General features: G+C 42.2%; 1 protein-coding gene across 4 annotated transcripts in view; it reads right to left on the bottom strand.

Moving 5' to 3' along the window:
• Positions 1-21393, bottom strand: part of MAPKBP1 (mitogen-activated protein kinase binding protein 1) — a 235117-nt gene that overhangs the window by 36458 nt on the left and 177266 nt on the right. For 3 of the 4 annotated variants that reach the window (XM_040332107.1, XM_040332106.1, XM_040332103.1), the window contains exons 11-22: positions 20697-20843; positions 18262-18446; positions 18090-18181; positions 15622-15747; positions 12042-12112; positions 10517-10641; positions 10019-10094; positions 7324-7435; positions 6998-7061; positions 6661-6804; positions 2430-2524; positions 2154-2221 (exon numbers count right to left, since the gene is read on the bottom strand). In XM_040332107.1, the coding sequence (XP_040188041.1) occupies positions 2154-2221; positions 2430-2524; positions 6661-6804; positions 6998-7061; positions 7324-7435; positions 10019-10094; positions 10517-10641; positions 12042-12112; positions 15622-15747; positions 18090-18181; positions 18262-18446; positions 20697-20843 (1305 nt within the window). The remainder of the gene's footprint in view (positions 1-2153; positions 2222-2429; positions 2525-6660; positions 6805-6997; positions 7062-7323; positions 7436-10018; positions 10095-10516; positions 10642-12041; positions 12113-15621; positions 15748-18089; positions 18182-18261; positions 18447-20696; positions 20844-21393) is intronic. The other variant, XM_040332104.1, reaches the window with a different exon arrangement.

A 21393-nucleotide genomic window follows, 5' to 3' on the forward strand; every position in this document is an offset into this window, starting at 1 on the left:
CGGGCAGCCTTAAACATCATAGAGGAGGTGGGGAAATATTCCGGCCTGCGGATTAATTGGGAGAAGTCCAAAATCCTTCCACTGGATCAGTTCCCCCCCCCAGCAGTGTCACAAGCATTACCATTACAGAGGGTGGCGGAGGTTAAATATTTAGGGGTACGGGTCACGAGGAACCTTAGAGACTATGTCCCTCTGAATGTGGAACCTCTATTTGCAGTGATTAAATCTAGAACGCAGGCGTGGGCGAAGCTACCCCTGGGAGTGATGGGCAGAATAAACCTAATTAAAATGATCCTATTGCCCAAAATTCTATACATGGTATGGCATGCTCCCCTTTACATACCCATGAAGATTTTCAAACAGTTTGAGGCTATTTTAAATTCATTTGTGTGGGGCTCAGGTAGGCACAAGCTGGCATGGCGTATACTCCAAAACCCGAACACGGAGGGGGGGTGCTCTCTTCCGGACATACAAGATTATTACATAGCATCGCAACTGTCTCACATCTACTATTTTAATACGTCTGAATCGCAGAGGTATAGATCGCTAGTCTGTAATAAGCCGGATAGCCCTTTCCACACTCCAGTGCAGGCAATCTTTAGGAGAGGGCTGGGAGGATGCAAGACCCCTAGATTCGGGGCGGAAATGCTGTCACACCACCAAAAAGTGTGGGATGTTGGCCTTAAAAAACAAGGCAGGAGCCACATACACTCACACACCCCGCTATGGAAAAATAATTCCCTGCCTGAGCTAGATACGGTGCCCGATCCGGGGATATGGGCATCGTACGGGATATTATTCCTGTCCCAGGTCATGTCAGCAACGGGCCCGAAGCCATACATTAGACTTAGGGAGGAGTTTTCCCTCCCACCACAGCTCCACTTCAGATATTTGCAGCTCAGGCATGCCCTCAGAGCCCAGATGGGCATGGACGGTATGGAGGTGAGCGCCCCACAAGTGCTGGATGTGATATTTGGGAAAGAGTCGGCTAAACTCACTTCCAATTGTTATTATGTTATCAGGAGGCGCAGGACCAGCAGGATAGCGCAGGTAGCCAAACAAAAATGGGAGAGGGAGCTGGGCCCCATAGATAGCACTGAGTGGGATGAAATACTGGAGGGGGTTAAGGCTGCATCCCCCAAACTATCAGACAGGTTAACCCAATTGTATATAATACACCAGGCATACATTACACCACAGAGAATGGCTAAATTTCAAACCACGAGAAGCCCTGGGTGCCCTATGTGTGCAGCTGAAGAGGGCTCGTTCTATCACATGTTATGGCACTGCCCGGATATACAGGCTTACTGGTTGCAGGTGACACAATTCCTTCATGACAATATGGGAACCCCAGTGGGCATGGACCCAAAGTTGTGTTTGCTGGGACTGCTGCCCGATGTGGATATAGAAAAATATCAAGCAATCTTTCTGTGTGAAACGTTATTTATGGCTAGAAAGACAGTAGCGAAAGTATGGATGCAACCTGTGGCACCGACACTGAGGGACTGGAAGAGGGAGGTGAATGCTATTCTCCCATATAGGAAAATGATCTATAAACATAGAGGGAGACCGCAAAAATTCTCCAATGTATGGGACAGGTGGCTGGAAGATGGAGAAACGTGTACTGTCTGAGAGTGGAGGGGCAGACCCTCGGTGAGAGCCAGAGGGGGGTTAACAGGGTGGGAGTCATATGGGACCTAATGAGTGGTACTGTCGATCAAAATGTTTTGGTTTATGTTATACATGGTCGGGGACGTGCTTATTTCGGTTTACTTATGCCAGGGGATACACCTGCGGAAGGGAATGTAGTCGCTATGAATACAAGTAACTGTTTTTGCCATGGACTGTATGGGGAATGTTGAACCATTGTTACAATTGTCTGTACGCCATTTTTCTACATTTTAATAAACTTGGATTTATTGGAAAAAAAAAAGTCAGTAATTAAAAACAAAACAAAAAAAGTAATGTAATTCCTGAAGTTGCAAGAACTTAATCAAGGTAATTAAATTAGCCACTTTATAGAGAATATTTGATCACTCCAATCGAACACACCGATACATTCTTACAGAACAAGCTATTATTACAATAAGCACAATTCTACTACTCACTATAACTACTACTTAATTACTAGATAACAAAGTCTGGAGACTTACCCTCTTCATTTCCCAGTAAGATCCACTTCTTTTAAAGGAGTCAGTAATATTTGGGGGCTTATCCAAATCTAAAACATAAAATGAATAATTAAAAAAAAAATATATAGTCTCAAACATTGTATACTGAGACAATTTAACCTTTCTCCACATAATCAAAAACTATAATTTTTAGATTTCGAGACACTGGATGCGATTAAATCCTTAGTGTATGTTAGAGGACAAAAAAAAACAAGGAAAACTTAACATGGTCTAACTAAATTAAACTTGTTGCCTTACTTGTGATCTCCTCATCGCTTCCTTCATCAATCCCTTCTTTGTCACTGTCAGATGACAGTGCAGGAATTGGACACATCACCGCAATGGTCTCCCTTCTGGGAATATAAAAAGACTCTGCTTACCCAACACATCTAGATTAGGAATAGAGGATGTACTATATCTGCAGCAAACGTTCAAAAACATACTAAGAATATCAAAGGATGTAGAGCAGGGGTATCAAACAGGTGGCCCTCCAACTGTTGTGAAACTACAAGTTCCATGAGCCATTGCAAGGCTGACAGTTACAAGCATGACTCCCACAGGCAGAGGCATTTTTCGCAACAGCTGGAGGGCCGCCAGTTTAAGACCCCGGATGTAAAGAGATCATTGAAAGGTTTGCTCTAAGTTCGCTTTAACCACTTAAGCCCCGGACCATATTGCTGCCCAAAGACCCAAGGTGTTTTTACAGTTTGGGACTGCGTCGCTTTAACAGACAATTGCGCGGTCGTGCGACGTGGCTCCCATACAAAATTGGCGTCCTTTTTTCCCCCACAAATAGAGCTTTCTTTTGGTGGTATTTGATCACCTCGGCGGTTTTTATTTTTTGCGCTATAAACAAAAATAGAGCGACAATTTTGAAAAAATGCAATATTTTTTACTTTTTGCTATAATAAATATCCCCCAAAAACATATATAAAAAAAAAATTTTCCCTCAGTTTAGGCCGATACGTATTCTTGTACCTATTTTTGGTAAAAAGAAATCGCAATAAGCGTTTATCGATTGGTTTGCGCAAAATTTATAGCGTTTACAAAATAGGGGATAGTTTTATTGCATTTTTATTAATTTTTTTTTTTTTACTACTAATGGCGGCGATCAGCGATTTTTTTCGTGACTGCGACATTATGGCGGACACTTCGGACAATTTTGACACATTTTTGGGATTTTTGTCATTTTCACAGCAAAAAATGCATTTAAATTGCATTCTTTATTGTGAAAATGACAGTTGCAGTTTGGAAGTTAACCACAGGGGGCGCTGTAGGATTTGGTGTACACTGTGTGTGTGTTTACAACTGTAGGGGGGTGTGGCTGTAGGAATGACGTCATCGATCGAGTCTCCCTATATAAGGGAGCACTCGATCGATGCAGCGCCATAGTGAAGCACGGGGAAGCCGAGTTTACATATGGCTCTCCCCGTTCTTCAGCTCCGGGGAGCGATCGCGACGGAGCGGCTAGAAACAAATAGCCGCGCCGTCGTCCCGGATCGCTCCCCGAGGGGACCCGACCGCCGCAAGTCGCGGGGGGGGGGTCCCGATCGGACCCCCGACCCACGTCTAGGCAGGGACGTACAGGTACGCCAATGTGCCTGTACGTGCCATTCTGCCGACGTATATGTACATGCGGCGGTCGGGAAGGGGTTAAAGTGGTTGTAAACCTCTGATATTAATTATGAACAAACCATATCATTCTATAGTGTGTCCTCAAACCAGAGCACTAAGTGTCATTTCTGTCAGCTGCCTCATTCCTCTGCTATCTGCACAAGTCACTTTTGACAACTTTTCCTGACACCAGGAGGTGAAACAAATGACAGGGGAGGGAGTTGCAGCACACAGCCAGTGATTGATAGCCTTAACTCTGTCCCTGTGCGATGTGTGAAAGGGGGAGGGGGGTGTTTTTTCCTCCAATCAGCTCTCAAAGCTCCCTTCACTGAGCTCTGCAGAGTGTAACTTCAGATCTCCATCCCTCGCTTTTTGAAAGCTTAGACAAGTTGTATAAATTCTAAACTTTGAACAGATGTAGAAGAAAAGACTGGCGATAAACAGGTACAGCTTATGTGGAATAATTGGTTTCATCTCTGTGTATCATCTGAAACCAGTCACTTCACTGGGTATACAGTATGTAAAGGAAAAACTTAAAGGAGTTCTCTAAGCTAAAACGTTTAACCCCCGCTGTGCCCGGGCTGTAAAACTATACAAAATAAACTTTCACTTACCTGCCTACGATCCCCCGTTGTTCCGATATCGCCGTCCCGTTCTCCGGTCCCGGTCTCTTCCACTTCCTGCGGGTCGGTGACTCACAGTGCGCTCAGCCTATCAGCGGCCGCGACGGGACATTGCTGCGGCCGCTGATAGGCTGAGCGCACTGTGAGTCACCGACCCGCAGGAAGTGGAAGAGACCGGGACCGGAGAACGGGACGGCGATATCGGAACAACGGGGGATCGTAGGCAGGTAAGTGAAAGTTTATTTTGTATAGTTTTACAGCCCGGGCACAGCGGGGGTTAAACGTTTTAGCTTAGAGAACTCCTTTAAGTATTTTAGCTAATCTCCCACAGTCTCCCTGCTTGGAGTATTAAAATGATAACAAATTGGATGCAATAACTTTCAAAATGGAGAGTGGAGGATATTTATGAAAATTGGAGCAGACAGAATTTGAAGCAGCTGTGCATGGCAACTAATCAGTTTCCATCTTCAGCTTGTTTAGTTAAAGGCTAGGTTCGTCTTGGAATAGGTTACTTGTTTCACCCGTATTTATAGTGAAACATGTAAGAAGTTCCAGCTCCTGCCTCCTCTTCCCCCCAATCCCTCATTCCCTGTGACAGTGTGCAGGAGATCTTCTCCCCGCACCCAGTGTCACAATTTAAAAACAGAGCGGCCATGCGAGGCTCCACTCACATGACCGTGTCCTTCATTCACAGAGTTCTGTCTCCATTGTTCTCATGACAGGTTTAAGGGCCAAGTTCACCTTTGGAACATGTTATGTGTTTCACCTTAAATATGGGTGGAACATGTAACATGTTTCAGCTCCTGCATCCTTTCCCCCTTATCCCCCCTCTTCCTGTGACAGAGAGCAAGGGATCTTTTCCCCACCCTTATTGTCACAAATTAAAAACCGCATGGCCATGCGGAGCTGTGCCCATGTCATTTATTCACAGAGTTCGAATGACCTACAAGTAACATTGTCCATTGTAGCTGATGGCTTGTAGTTCTTAATGAACTGCGAGGGCACTGGTGAGCGTCCTCGTAGTGCATTGATTCTTCCTGTAATGAGTAACTGCCTGCCTGTATCAGAGGTATGGGCAGACAGTCTACTGAGAGTCTGAAGAATCCTGGCATTAGCAGATCGCAGGTGCAATGCTTTACAGCAGGGATCCTCAAACTACGGCCCTCCAGCTGTTGCGGAGCTACACTTCCATGAGGCATTGTAAAACTCTGACATTCACAGACATGACTAGGCATGATGGGAATTGTAGATCCTGAACAACTGGAGGGCCATAATTTGAAGACCCATGCTTTACAGGCTCCAGTTTAAAAAATATTAAAGCGGATCTCCACTCTAAAGTGGAGTCCCGCTGATCGGCACCCTCCCCCCTCCGGTGTCACATTTGACACCTTTCAGTGGGGAGGGGGGTGCAGATACCTGTCTACAGACAGGTATCTGCACCCACTTCCGGCCCTACGATACGGGCAAAGGACGGGTTTTTTCCTTACCTTCCGTCCGTCCCCCGTTGTATGCTGGGAACACTCGGCTCCCAGCACACAGCGGGAGCCAATCGGCGGGCGCAGCGCGACTCGCGCATGCGCCGTAGGGAACCGGGCAGTGAAGCCGGAGCGCTTCACTTCCTGGTTCCCTCACCGTGGATGGAGGGGGGAGCAGCAGGGTGACGAGCGATCGGCTCGTCATCTGCTGCGATCACCGCTGGACTCCAGGACAGGTAAGTGTCCTTATATTAAAAGTCAGCAGCTGCAGTATTTGTAGCTGCTGGCTTTTAATATATTTTTTTAGTGGCACATCCGCTTTAAATGCAGATTTTATTTTACCTGCAAAAGGAAGTGCATTTATTACTTTCTTTTTTAATAAGGTGAACTCATCCTTTAAGATATAGCTTTTGCTCCTGGAAATAAAAATTGGGAGCTAACCTGTTAACTAGGATGAACTGATAATTATTTATATTATGATTATTATTACTATTTTATTATTATTATTATTTCATCATCATTATTATAATTATGTTTTTCTTATATTATTTTGTATCCCCTTACTACCAAACCACATTATTACTTACCTTGACTATTCTATGTAAAAAGCCATGTATATCCAACATGCCCTAACTATATGCATTGATTCCACTTTGTAAACTGTCATTTACTTTCAATTAAACTTGATTGTGAAAAAATAAATCAAAAAAATTGAAAAAACGGAATAGGAATGCAAGCCAACATGAACATTCAAGTATAAAATCCTAATTAGCAAACCTTCCAGTTCCTGACCCATACCGTGCATTAGTTGTTTTGTTGGGTGTTGCTTTCTCTACCACCTTTCCACGCTGTCTCATTTCAGGCAGTCTTTGGCGCATATTGATGGTCATCTCAGAGCTGAGGCGCCAAATAAAAACGCAGCTGCAGAAATAAACCATTAATGGGCTTTAAGTAGTAAGACAAAGTAAAGCATGCCTCTAATGTATGCCAGTGCTTTTCAATACAATGGCCCCAAGGGTCAACATGCATTTTTTTTTGGGGCCTCAAATACAAAAAGTTCCAACTAAAAGACAATATGTACAAAGGCACTATGAAATCCCAAAGACCTCCATACCTGTCTCCAGACACAGATATAAGGTGCTTGCAGTCATTGGTGAATTTCATTCCAGTCACAACCTCTGTAAAGCAATTATAAACGGTTTAGTTGAAATTATTGCATGCATTATAGGTTTATTATTCAAGTTAAAATAAGAATTGATAATTAAACCAGCTCTGCATTTTATATTTTTAAGCAGATTATCAGTGACAGCTGGGATTGAGAACAATCAGCCATGCAAGGTATCAGCTGATTGCTCTAAAAAAAAAACGATATTTTTCATGTATCTGCATTTATATACTGTGGTGGGTAGGAAGAGGTTAAATATATGAAAATGTTATTACCTGAATGTCCAAACATGGTGGCCACACATTCCCCGGTATAGAAATCATAGATTGATAAGTTTTTGTCTGAACAACTAGTAGCAATGTAAAGTCCAGATGGGTCAGTCTGAACCTGGAGGAATTTAGAAGATTGCAGTTAAAAACACCCGCTAAAAACCCCAGCTACAGAAAAAGATTTGTGGGGTGTATGTTATATATATTGTTTTTAAATAACAAACATGTCATACTTACCTGCACTATGTAATGGTTTCGCACAAAGCAGCCCCGTTCCTCCTCTTCTTGGGTTCCCTGCCAGCTCTCCTGGCTTGCTTTCAAGACTCGCTGTGTGTGTTCATAAAAAGGCACACAGAACGGGTCTCAGCCCCGCACCCCACTCCTTCCTCACTGGCCATGATCGACGGCAGCAGGAGCCAATGGCTCCCTCTGCTGTCTCTCAGCCAATGAGGAGGCAGAGACCCAGGAGAGCAGCTGCTCTCGTACACAACGCTACATTGCGATTGGGCTTGGGTAAGTATTCGTGGGCTGTGGGTGGAGCTGCATACTGAAGGTTTTTTACCATCATGCATAGAATGCATGACAGTAAAAAACCTTCAGCCTTTAGAGACATGGTGTACCTACAACAATCATCGCCACCCTGGTAAGGAGGGCTATTTAGGGACTAGAGAACATAACCACTCAGCACCATAAAAAGCCCTTGTGCTGACTTTTTAAAGCTAGGGGCACAAGGACATAACACCTAATTAACACAATTAAATAACAGAAACCAATGAGTAGTTTAACATGGTGCAGGGGCAAGGCCTCTTACTTATTCCGAGGAACCTTATTCGATCCACTACAGGACTACTCGATCATAAGCGAGTCAGCCAGCCTGTTAAATACATACCGTAATATACAGCGGGTGCAAAGTGACAATTGCAACTTAAATAAATTGTGCTGCAAAGAACAAAAAAGATTTGGGGAGAGTTGAGGAAAAAATAGTTGACCAAATGCTGACCAAAGAGAAAGCGATAAAACCACAAAGAGACAGCTGTCATTTTATCCCTATATTGAGGAAACACAACATTCCAACTTGACCATGTCAGTGGTAGTCAGATTGATCCTTTGGTCAATTATTCCAGGGGTGGAATCTAAAACTAAGCTTAAAGTGAACCTATGAGAGTAAAAATACAGACGTTATGATTGCCAACTGTAGAATTTTAAGTTTGTCAGGCAGTCATGTCTCAAAAAAGACTCAACTCCTGCCAGCCCTGGCCCCTGCTATTGAGAGGAAAAGTGAAGACTTATATCTCTCTTTTCTTAGGTTTTCATTAACACATACAGGAGTCCCTATACATGTGTGCTGGTCATGGGATCCTTTTATATGGCTCTTAGTGCAATTTATAGAAGTAAAAGGTTTCGTTTGTTGCATGCCAGGAATAGTAAAAATCCTAGAGCCAGATGAGAGAGAAAGAGAGCGAGAAATGTACATATGCACACTGCATGCAAAGCACAGCTATCATGGAAACAAATCATTACTAGAGCTTGAAATTCCCTGCAGATTGGTGTCCGCTTTGCTGACTGTGCTTTAATGTCAGCAGTAAATAATGCTGATTAGCATTTACTACTATGCAAGGAGCCAAAAAATCTATGACTGTCCTGGAAAATCCACTTAACTCTTTCATACTTGGTCAGTACACATACAAACCCTGGCTTGGACATACAAGAATCTTTGTTATAGGTACTGAATGACCTAGTTCATAATAGGAACAATTTTATTACAATTCATTACATATCTTTCCAATAATAAGTAGCTACCCTAAAAGTGGTTCTAATGGCTGAAGTTTATTTACCTTCAAGCATTCTATGCATGAGCCCCCACCCCAATCCTTACCTGAGCTCCCTCCGATCCAATGATGATGTTCACGATGGCCTCGGTTGTCCCGAGACTCTCCCTCCTCATTGGGGTAGACGACAGCAGAAGCCCATTGGCTCCCACTGCTGTCAATCACAGCCATTAAGCCAATGAGGAGAGAGTAGGGGGCAGGGCAGAACCATGGCTCTATGTGTCTTATGGATGCATAGAGTAGCGGCTCACTGCTTTAGGGTGAGGAGCCAGAAGCGCCAGCGGGGGACCCAAAAAGAAGAGGATCGGAGCTGCTCTGTGCAAAACCATTGCACAGAGAAGGTAAGTATAACATGTTTGTTATTTAAAAAACAAAAAAAACAAACACAAAGCTTTAATACCAATTTAAGAAAGACCGTTTGGAAAATGGTATAATTACAGCAGGGAACAGGACACCTTTCAGACAAGACCAAAAGCTGCCTTCCAAAATCAGTGAATATATGGCATAACTGACATGGTTTCAAGGAACATGACTATTTTAAATGGGAAAAATTGAGGAGAAACTAAACTACATAAGTGCATTGCCTGATGTTATACAGGAAATTACTGACAGACAGGAATGCTTGTATGCAGAATCTTGCTGTCAGCCTGAATGAGCCCTAACCAGGGTATTATAGGATCTACTTGACTAGCACTTCAGAGGAATGGCAGTATTAAAAATTAAATAGTTGGGTATGTAGGCTTTGGTTCCTGTATCAATTTCAGCAATTATCTACTGGAAAGTTTAATCAGGTTATGATGGACATACGAGTATAAATCTGTCCGACACTCTGATGGGTAGTAATACCCAGTGACCCAGCAGGATATACTTACTTTAATAAGAGTCCCGTCTTCACTCTGTGAACCTTTGTACAGCTTCTTCTGCTTCCCACTGCTGATGTTAAATATCCTGAAGCGCAAAACAAGAGGGTCACAATAGGACCATTAACACTCATATTCAAAAAATAGATCAAGTAGCTTAGGACTTGGATAAATATTAGGCTGATTAAGATGGTATAAAAAAAAGTATTAAGGTGTTATTAAAATGTTAGAACACTAGAAGGAATATTCAATAAAAAGAACAAGGGAGCATACAATGGGCAAAGCGCAGTAATTCACAGCAAACAGATAATAACTTATTATTGTCAGATCAATGAAGACAACTCTGTGGCTGAATAGGGTTCAACTAGTAGTTGTGACAATGAAAGCAATACTTAGCTCTGTTTTGTTCTACATGAACAAGCTAGAATAGTTTCCTTTCAATTTTATTCTGATCTTAAAGATATTTTACATATAGAAAACACAAAACTACAAGCAAAAGTTAGACCCTACCTGATATTTCTGTCCTGGCAGCCAATGGCTGCATACTTCAGGCCAGGATCTACGTCCATATCATACAAGGTTGTTTTACGTACAATGTGGTGTGTGCGAGTGAAATGGATCGCCCCTTCTCCAGTCTGAAAATAAAAGTCACAATTATCAAACCGTAAAAGGCACAAAAGATTTTCCTAAGAACACATGAATTAATGGAGACCTACTTTCTTACAATTAATCTTTGAAGCTTCACCCAGCCCCCATATTTCAACCACCCTCCAAAGCTAGAAATTAAAATTTGGCCAGTTCAGCAGGTACTGGCTGAATTTCAATCCATTTATGGGCATTCCATTCCAACAGGACTGTTGGAAAATGTTTGTGGATCACCGACTTGCAGCCAAATCCCGCTGTCAAATATACAATGGCACAGCAGGGAAGATTACTCCCATCCACCTTGCATGTATAGATGAGAAAAGCCGATTGTTTTTTTTTTTTTCTTTATCCCACTGGCTGATCGGGAAAAAAAATGAAGAAAAAGAATTGTCTATGAGTACTTTATTTTTTTCTATGACTAGCTAGCAAGCTGATCGATAAAAGCTGAATGGATGCCCTCATCCACACATGCAAGGTGGATGGAGGAATCCTCCCTTGTATTCTGACAGCAGGAACTTCTCCGTTCTCAGAAAACACTGATCGACCAGCACTGCAGCAGAGAACAAACATTTTCCAACAAGTCCATTTTTGAGAAGCGATCATTAGATTGACTTTTCACAAACTGAAACCGCCACAGGTGGATCAAAATCCAGCCAGAGCCTGCTGAAGCAGCTGAATTTCGAATAATCTATGGCCAGTTTAAAGCAGGCCATACACGGTCGAATTTCGAACAAATTTTCTTTTCAAAATCAGAAAGTTCGTTTTTTTTGTGATCCGATGATGCCACCATTGATTTTCGAAATTCGGCCGACCAAACTTTCATGTTGCCGAGAAATATTCGTTTCTCTCCGGGAATATTCTTTTCTTGCACATTTTTTTTTCTATTACATTTCTCGCACGATTCTCCCATCATTGATCAGAAAATCGTTTGTTTTTCAAAAAATGTACAACGTGTCGGATTTCTCAAATTAGTTTGCCGCACGAAAATCGGCTGTTGCTGCAGCCCACTAACGGTGCAAAATTTGTACGAAAATTCTTTGATACGATTTTCTAAAGAAAATTCTTTCGAAATTCGAACCGTGTATGGCCGCCTTAAGTCTTCTATTAACAAGTTAATGATCCATGCTCTGCGAGCCACAGGGAGCAGAGGGGGTTGCAGACATTTTTATTGCATCCACAAACAAAATACGCATCATACATAACATTTGAAAGAGTGCATTTAATAGAATTGTTAAAAGAACCGCAGAACAGCTACTGTGCAGCGTTCATACGACTCATCACAGCGTCAGAGGGTCTGGTTTAATAATAAGACAAGGTTTATAGACCTTTTACTGCATTTGGTCATGGATGAGTTGTTTGCACTTGTGTAAAGATATCGGAATTCACGTACCTGTTCAGCAGTGCGGAAATAAATGCTCTTATCGGCTCCACAGCTGATCATTCGTACTTTGCCATCGTTGGCTAGAAAAGTAACATTTAAAAGTGGTTTAAAACAGACACGAGGGTTACATTATTAGGCATTGTGGCACTTTGTGGAACTGGCATTGCTGCAAATTTACAGCTCTCCATAGAAGCAAAACGTGATATCACAAAAATCTGAATTCCCCTTACACTGTACAATGGGATTATGCTTTAATAAGCAATGCAAGGAAACTAGTTAGATCGGTTTGTGAGCTAATGATGCTATCCAGGAAACTAACTTAGGATTTGTTACTGTGTTCCTGTGCAGGACTGGAGTCTTTTATAATAGGATATTGTGTTGTGTGTCCTCTCCAAACAGAAAATTAAACAGGATAGAGATTGAGCATTGAAACTAGGGCCGAAACAACTAAATTGATAATCAATTATGAAATTAATCGATTACTATTTTCATAACCGATTAATCGGCCAGTAACATAATGGGGTTAAAAAAACGAACATAGCCCTTTATAGCACAAAAAGAGCAAATAATCACTACTGTAAATATTACTTTCACAGTTCTACAGTAAAAAAATTAACCCCTTACAGTAGTGATTATCTGCTTTTTGTACTATAAAGGGCTAATTTTAGATTATTTTTTTTTATTCAAAATATTTTAGTTTTTTTTAACCCCATTATGATACTAAATCATCTTAGGCCTGGTTCACACCTATGTGTTTTTTGGTGCTTTTTGCAGAAAACGCACTACAGTTCATTTACATGGTTTCCTTAGGGGAAAGGTTCATGTCTATGCTTTTTTAAGCTGCTGCGTATTTGGAAAGGGTCAGGGACTTTTTTCTAATGCAAAACTGTGGTTCAACATACTTCAATGGAGAGGCCGCATGTAATGCTTTTTTTGCAGCAATTTGTGTTTTTTATTCTGCCCAACAACAAATCTGCCCAAAAAAAATGCAGAAATCGCAAATCACAGCAAAAAACTAAATGCACAGCAAAAAGCACCGCATAAACAGTTTATAAGCAAACTGCATAGTACGAGCCTTATGCTGGCCACACGGATCAATTTTCAGACGAGAATATTCATACGAAAAATCCTTGTACATTCACTGAAGAATGTTGTCTGAAATTTTCACTTGTTTTTAACATTCTGTTTTTAAAATGAATGTAATTTCTGAACAAAAAACAGATACACTGTCTGAGAATTGCTTAGACCAAGAAGTTTTCTATTATTCCTAAATTTTCCGGTCACTGTGGTTGAAAATGAACATCAATTTGACCCCACTAATAATTAGAAAATCGAACGAACGTTCTTAAAATTAATTTGATTTTTTAAGGAAGATTTTTATTTTTTATAAAAAAAAATTGATCTCCGAGTCTGATGATATTTACCAGATTCACTCTTTAAATAGTATATACAGTTTATCTCTTCCTTCTGTTATTCTCAGAGCGGATTAGAGATTTTGCTCCCTAACCATATAGTTGGTTATTTATATTTACCATTGCACTTTTTTTTATGGTTATTAACTGATTAATAATCGGCCAACTAATCAATTATGAAAATAAACGTTAGTTGCAGCCCTTATTGAAACATTTTATTGCACTGTTCTTGGGGTTTTAAAAATATAGAGGTCAGCAATCATATGAAATTGGCAAGAGGAGTGCCAGCAGCACAATATTAATGTGGTGCTCAAAAAAATAGAGCTGCTTTTTGAAGGTAGGCTGCTGGCTGGTAGACTTCTTGACCTGTTCAAAACGTTGTCACTGGGACAGGAAATCAGAGCAAATTTCCAACATTGCAACAATAAAATGTTTTAACCTCCCCTCAACCGAAACGAGCAGTAATAAAAATTTGACATCCCCTCTCCACGTTATCAGAAAAAAAAAACGGTAAAGCCCAACTCTGGGCAACTAAGTTGGGCTGTGCCTGCACTGCAAGGGTAAATTATTTATGTTTAGGGGAAAAATAAAAGGAGATCTACTTAGCCAATACTTTGCTTCTCCCCGCAGAAAGACCAGTCCTTCTGCACCTCCAACCAGTCTAGGATCCTAATGTTATCAAGACCCGAGCAGGCTGCATAGCCCTGGTGGTGTGGGGGGTTACGGAGTATCAGGGAGGTAAAACTGTTTCTCTGTTCCCCTAGAAAAAGCGTTCCATTACCCTTGTCATATGGGCACAGCCGCACTGCAAGGGATATATATATATTTTTTTTTAATCTGCCTGGAGTTGGGCTTTACGTTTTTACAGGGCCCACCTTCCGACACACTTATACATACCTTGTCATTGCTACTCTTTCCTCACAGTCAGCTTTAAAGTCCCCAATGTTGGACATGAGGGGGAGCAGTGATAGCCTCTCTGTGATTGGCTGATAGATCATGGAACTCACATGGGAGGTGGTCACATGCCCCCCATACCTGGAAGCACCAGGCATTGTCACTGGCTGTGGCAGTGGAAAGAACAGTTAGGGAGTGCTGACTAAGAAGATCAGATGGTCATTGGGACCTCTGAAGACATTGTCATTTTGCCATGAATGGACATGGAGACAGTGTTTCATTAAAGTGTAATGTTTACAGGCTTGTTCACACAGACACTGAGGCCAGTACACCATGAATGGGCCGTTTGTTTAGGAGTCCCTATCCAGCAGGTGCCCTCCACAGGCAGCCCATTTATGCCTATGAGAATTCAGTGGCTGCCCAGACACAGCTGCTCATCCTATTGTGGTGACAGGTGTACACGGCACGACCATATGTTTTTACCACCCAACCACAAAAGAAAATGAGCCCCAACAGTGCTAAAGCTTAAAGTTACTCTCTTGTAAGAGACATATGGGGTCCATCCTTACTGGCCTCCTTGAGAAGATGATAGTTGCCTAGCTGTATCTGATTTTGGTACTTTTGAATCACAGGCATGAAACAAGCATGCTGCAAATGAGTAAGAGAAATGCCAATTTCTATTTGTTTCAGATCAACTTATCAGACAGCACTGAAGCTTTAGAATGACAGCCAGGCATCTAGCATTCGCAAAAAGAGAATTTAGCAATGGCAGCCTCCATTAATTCTCTCATCAATTCCTTATAAGAAAGATGGGATGGAGCAAGTTTACTGAATCTGTTGAGCAGTAAATCCTTTAAAGGCCAGTCACAATGTTAAGGCAGGCCATAGAGGAGTCAAAAACCAAACGAACATTCTTGGCCATTCGCTTTTCACATCATTAGTGTGTCAGCTGCGACACGCGATTTTTGCGGTGCAATCAAACGTGCCTGATCCAACATGCTGCATTTTGTTTCGAAAAATAAAAAAAGATGATGACACAATCACACGCGCCAATTTTATCTTTCAATCAACAGAACGTTTGGCTTTTGACTCGTCTATGGCCTGCCCTAATCTCCAGGGTAATTTGGGAGCAACACCAAAAAATTTAAATCAGAAAAACATATACAAGAGAAAGAGGTCATTGGCTACACATTCATACAGCAGAACATCCTGAGTACAATTAACAACATAGTGCCATCATCTTTCAGATAATATTGAATTGTGTAAAAATCAACAGAAATTACCAGCAAATTTCACAGCAGTGATCGATGAAGAATGATCATCCAAGGTTTGCTGGAGGCTGTAATCCCTAGAAGCGTCTAAAACGTGGATAAGTCTGTCTCGGCTGGCGGAAGCCAGGAGGTTTAATCCTGATAGCAGGAAGAAAAGGATTAATGAGGATACATGTGTTTACTGTCAGATGTCACTAATGGATTTAGGAAAGCACACATTGTCAAGGTAAAACACTTTCTAGAAACTTAAAGATGAATCACACTTTAAAAAAAATTGTGGGGGGGGGGGGGTAAGGTGAGTGGGAGGTTCTGTTGTGGGGGGGGGGGTTAAAGTGAGTGGGAAGTAGTGTTGTGGTGGGGGGGTAAGGTGAGTGGGATGTAGTGTTGTAAGGGGGGGGGTAAGGTGAGTGGGAGGTAGTGTTGTAGGGGGTCAGGTGAGTGGGATGTAGTGTTGTTGGGGGGGGGGTCAGGTGAGTGGGATGTAATGTTGTGGGGGTGTAAGGTGAGTGGAAGGTAGTGTTGTAGGGGGGGTAGGTGAGTGGGAGGTAGTGTTGTAGGGGGGTAAGGCGAGTGGGAGGTAGTGTTGTGGGGGGGGGGGGGTAAAGTGAGTGGGATGTAGTGTTGTAAGGGGGGGGGGGGGTAAGGTGAGTGGGAGGTAGTGTTGTAGGGGGTCAGGTGAGTGGGATGTAATGTTGTGGGGGGGGGTAAGGTGAGTGGGATGTAATGTTGTGGGGGGGGGGGGGGGTTCCTCAATCCACCTCGTTTGTGTGGATAGTGTAATCTATTGGCTTTATTTTTCACCCAGCGGAACAAAAAAAAACAAAAAACAAAAACAATGTATTGCCAGCTTAAGGCCTCGTGCACACTGAATGTTATAGCATTCGCTGCAGAATCAGTTTTTCAGCGTGTTTGCAGTAGCGTTTTTTTTTATCAATTCTATACTCTCACAAAAGCTTATGGCTAGGAGATGCTAATAAAAAAAGCTGAAAACGCGGCTTTTCGTGTTTAATTTTTTGGCTTTTTTTTTTTTAGTTAGAGCGTTTTTACAGCTGAAAAACTGCTCTGGAAACCCACTAGTTCCAGCCAGAAAACGCCCCTGACAAAAATGCTGATAACTGACTGTGTGTACATGGACACATAGGATAACATGCTGGGGAGTTTACTGGCTGCAAAAAAAAAATTCCAGAAGCCCAAAACAGCAGCTGTAAAAACGTCCGGTGTGTATGAGGCCTTATAGCTAGATGCTGTCACCTAAGCACCTGGGACTCAAGTGGATAACAATGAAATACCAAGACAAAACCTAATACACTAAAACATGCATATCAGACCTTCCTTTTTTGCAATTGTGTTTACAGTCTCTAAAACTCCACTAACTCATAGGAGACACAGGCAGCAGTGAGAGCCATAGTATCCTGCTGCTGTCAGTCAAATCCTGTCAGGGGGGAGCGGGAGTTGTAGCCGAGCCACGTACGTCTATGGACACACCCAGCCTGGCTCAGAAGTGTGGGGGCACTCGGAATAAGAAGATGGCAGTGTCAGCGGGCGGACCACCAAAGAGAAGGTAGGCGACTGCTCTGAGCAATATCGTTGCACAGAGCAGGTAGGTATAAACATCTTTTTTTATTTTAGGCCAAAAAACAGCGCTAAAACGTTAATATGATTTACTGGCTTACTTGAGTTATTTAAATATACAAGCTTATGGTATAAGTCCAATCCCTTTGTCAGGCTTCATACAGAGAAGCCAGACAAAGGGATCCGAGTTTCTCCCAACATTTTCATAAGTAAAGTCTCCTTAAGAAAAAAAAAAAAAAAAAAAAAAAAAAAAAAAGAACATTTTATACTTGCCTCCCTTGTGCAGTGGTTTTGAACTGGGCAGCCTGGATCCTCCTCTTCTCGGGTCCCTGTTCGCTGCGCCTAGCCCCTCCCTTTGAGTGCCCCCACAGCAAGCAGTTTGCTATGGGGCACCCAAGCCGAGCTGCAGCTCCTTGTGTCCATTCAGACACAGAGCTGCCATTCGCCTCCGCCCCCTCTCTCTCCTGATTGGCTAACTAACTTTGATTGACAGTCGCTGGAGCCAAATGGCGCCACTGCTGTCTCTCAGCCAATCAGTAGGAGAGTAACGTATGGACTCGTGGACATCACTGGCCTGAGATGTGGCTCAGGTAAGTATTGGGGGGCTGGGGAAGCTGCTACACACAGAAGGCTTTTTATTTTAATGCATTAAGATAAAAAACCTTCTGCCTTTACAACCACTTTAATAACTGAAGTTCGCTAATAAACAGAACAGCTGGCCATAGTTGGATTAAAATTTGGTCAATTCAGCATAGACTGGCTGAATTTAGATCCATCTGTTGATGTTTGACAGAAGTCAATCGTTAGGTTTACTTACACACAGTCACTGCAGTATTCATTTGACGTTTCCCCATTTAGAGACATTTACAGTACAAGACAGTCAGACTATAAATGCAGAAGATTCTTACCAATCTCTGGCTTTGAGTACTCCAGACACAGAATCTCGGAGTCGTGGGCTTCTACTTTCAACAGCTCTGACAGAGATTGGAGTTCATGTACCCTATGGCATAAATGTAAATGTCAAATTTGCAATATAAATCTATGCACTGTAACACCATAAATAACTTGTAATGCCATTACCTTAGAGTACCTGTCCTGTCCCCTGATGCCAAGTGCTGGCCATTGGGACTCACACACACAGAGCGAATGCCAATCTTGGTGTCTAATAATTGAGAGTCCACTTTATCTGCCAGACCAGCAGTGTTACAATCAGTGTCCAGCAAGGCCTGCGTATTATTGTCTATCAGAATGATTTTCATCAGATCCTGAAGAGAGGGTTAAGGTACATTAACAAGACATTAAACTGGTTGTAAGCGCTTACATGTATCCACTGAAGTGACTTGCCTCAACCGATACACAGAGATGAATCAACTCCTCCCACATCAGTTGTGCTTGTTTATCTGTGGCCCTCTATCTTGTACAGCTTTCTAAAACACACTGATCAAAGACTGTTTCTTAGCTCTTGCAGACAGGGGGCATGGATCTGATGTCACACACTGCACTGCATACAGCAATGGGCTGAGTGTAATCAGAGATCTGAGGGAGGGAAAGGGTACTCCCCGCTCTACACAGTCTCATATGGAAACATGCAAAGCTTAGGCTGTCAGTCACAGCAGGGCCACCTCCTGAGATTCCGTGGTGTTGGGATAAAGTGTAAACACTATAGAGGGATATGCTCTGGTCATTTTTCATTTCAGAGTTTACTCGTCATAGTGCAGTGAAGGAAAGGGGAATTTTTTTTCCCCTTAAAGTGGTATCAAACCCAAAAGCAAACCGTTATTATATTGCAGCTTATCATTTCTTGGATGTGATGACTGCATTAATTTTTGTGTTAAAGTGGATGTAAACCCACTCTCATCCTTTCTAAACTACTGCCATAGTGCTGATCTATAAGGATATAGATGCCTCCTGCATGTATACTTACCTGTCAAATGTTTTCCCTCTGTCTGTTATAAGAACTGAAAAACTGCAGATTCTGTGGGTGGGTCTGTTGTCTGGAGCTCGGTGGGTGGAGTCAAGATGTCAGTAGGCTCCCGCCCACCTCTGCACTCCCCTTACACTAAATTCTGCTATGATCACTAACATCCAGTCAAAATCCAGAAAAGTAACCACATGACTTCAGAAAAGGAGTGGGGGTGGGAATTTAAAAATAATGCCCGTCTCAGGCTAGTGCATGAGATATGTAAATAACATAACATGTCATTCACAGCAAGGGGGAAGAACGGACAAAAGTTTTCTCCTGTTTATCCGTTTATCTCACCGAAAAAAGAAAAGAGGATTGCTCAGAGCTGGATTAATTCTTTGTGGCAAGACTGGGCACAGATGAGAGGAAACCGTATACTCTACATCAGTGTTTCTCAACTCCAGTCCTCAAGGCACCCCAACAGGCAAATCAGCTGGTGTACCTGTGCTTTATAAAGAACATAGTAGCTAAGCTTACCTTTTCTATATGTTATAGAAAAACTGAAGGAGAACATCTGCAACGGTCAGTACCGAGTTGAGCCCTTTGAGGACACTGTTATAATGGTTTTAATCTAGGTCAGTATACCAAAAAATATACAAAGCACGGTCATTGCTAAATAACTACAAGTCAGTTGTAATATAAATTTGTATTTTGGAGTGATTTGAATCTGGAATGAAAGGAAATCTCTGAATGGAGGACAGAAAAAAATGACAGGGGTATAACTATTCCATATTTTATTTAACTGGAAAAATAATGTTTTTGGCTTCAAGTAGAAGTACAGCCAAAGTCAGTGTGGTTGTACCTCTCATGTGGATCACAGGAGTGCAGAACGAAGCTGAAGCCTCTGCCGACATCACAGAGTCAGTCCAGGCTGTGGCAAGATCGCAACAATAAAGTTGGGATCCGCTACTTTCTTGGACCGGCACCCTGCTCAGCGAGTCGCTGAGAGCCTGAGCCGGCCACTGCCGCTCCCGCCCCCTCCACAGCCCCACGCTCTGGGGGGGGGGGGGGGTTTGAAGAAGTGCAGACAGCGGTGACCGACAGTCACTAGCTCACTGCTTAAAGAACCAAGTGATAGGTGGTGTTTGATCGCCCAGTTCTCAGTCTTTGAGCCAGCAGCGGACCAATGCTGCATCCACCTAGGTACCGTATTTATCGGCGTATAACACACACAGGCGTATAACACGCACTCTAACTTTAAGAGGGAAGTTTCAGGAAAAAAACTTTCCACGGCCCCCTGCGTATAACACGCAGGTACAGTTTACCCTCTATTTTTAGGGTAAAAAAGTGAGTGTTATACGCCAATAAATACAGTAAGTATGATTCTGAAAAAACAAAAAACAAAACATACTTCTCTTTTAAAAAAAAAAATATTGTTTTAAAACAAAAAAAGGGACCACTCAAGACAGTACTTTCATCGCTTTAAGAAACAAGATTTTGCAGCGTTATTTAAAGACTACAGGAGCATGCCTATCCAACCACTTTAAACATATTCTGGGTCTCTATGTGGTTCAGAAACATGAAGTCATACCAAAGTTGGAAAATTGCTTACATTGCTGAGGATATTTCGATGTAATGCAGTTCCATGGATGTTTGAGGTCTCCATATTCCAAAGACGGATGGTACTATCAGAGGAACATGTTATGAAAGAGTTGGGTGGTAACCAGGCCTGGTTACTATCCTTCATTTCAGGGTATGTCTGTATAAACAAGAGTTACAATAATAGTGAAATAGATGTTTACTCAGGTTAAAGATGACCTCTGCTAAGTAAATTTACTACAATGCATAACCTATATATTTTTAAATAAAAATAAAACCTTACTAGGAGTAGAAAAAAAATTGTAGATCGTAAAAGGGCTGCTTGTGTACCGTGGTGCCCAGTGCTGTATATTGGAATTTTCTCATCCAAAGTTGTTTTTTTTTTTTGTTTTTTTAACCTACATGAATTCCTAAAATGTGTGTCGGAATGCTTCACCCATAGAGCCACCTCAGAAACAAGAAGAGGGGTATCCTGGTGGCAATTGTGCAACTATTACTAGTGCCAAGTACCACCTCCTAAGGAGCTTATAGTTTCATTTCATGGATTAGAATTAATTGAGCATGTCCCACATGTGATGTCCCACATTTGTTGCCAGTCTTCGGTCTCCCAAGTATGGCAATTTGGAATGGCAATGTTTTGGCCACTAGAAGCAGCTTGCAGTGACTTTGTGTAATTACATTGTCTCTCCTAATAGTTGCCGAATTAGGAC

The sequence above is a fragment of the Rana temporaria genome, chromosome 13 (assembly GCF_905171775.1).
Source record: "Rana temporaria chromosome 13, aRanTem1.1, whole genome shotgun sequence".
Lineage (NCBI taxonomy): Eukaryota > Metazoa > Chordata > Amphibia > Anura > Ranidae > Rana > Rana temporaria.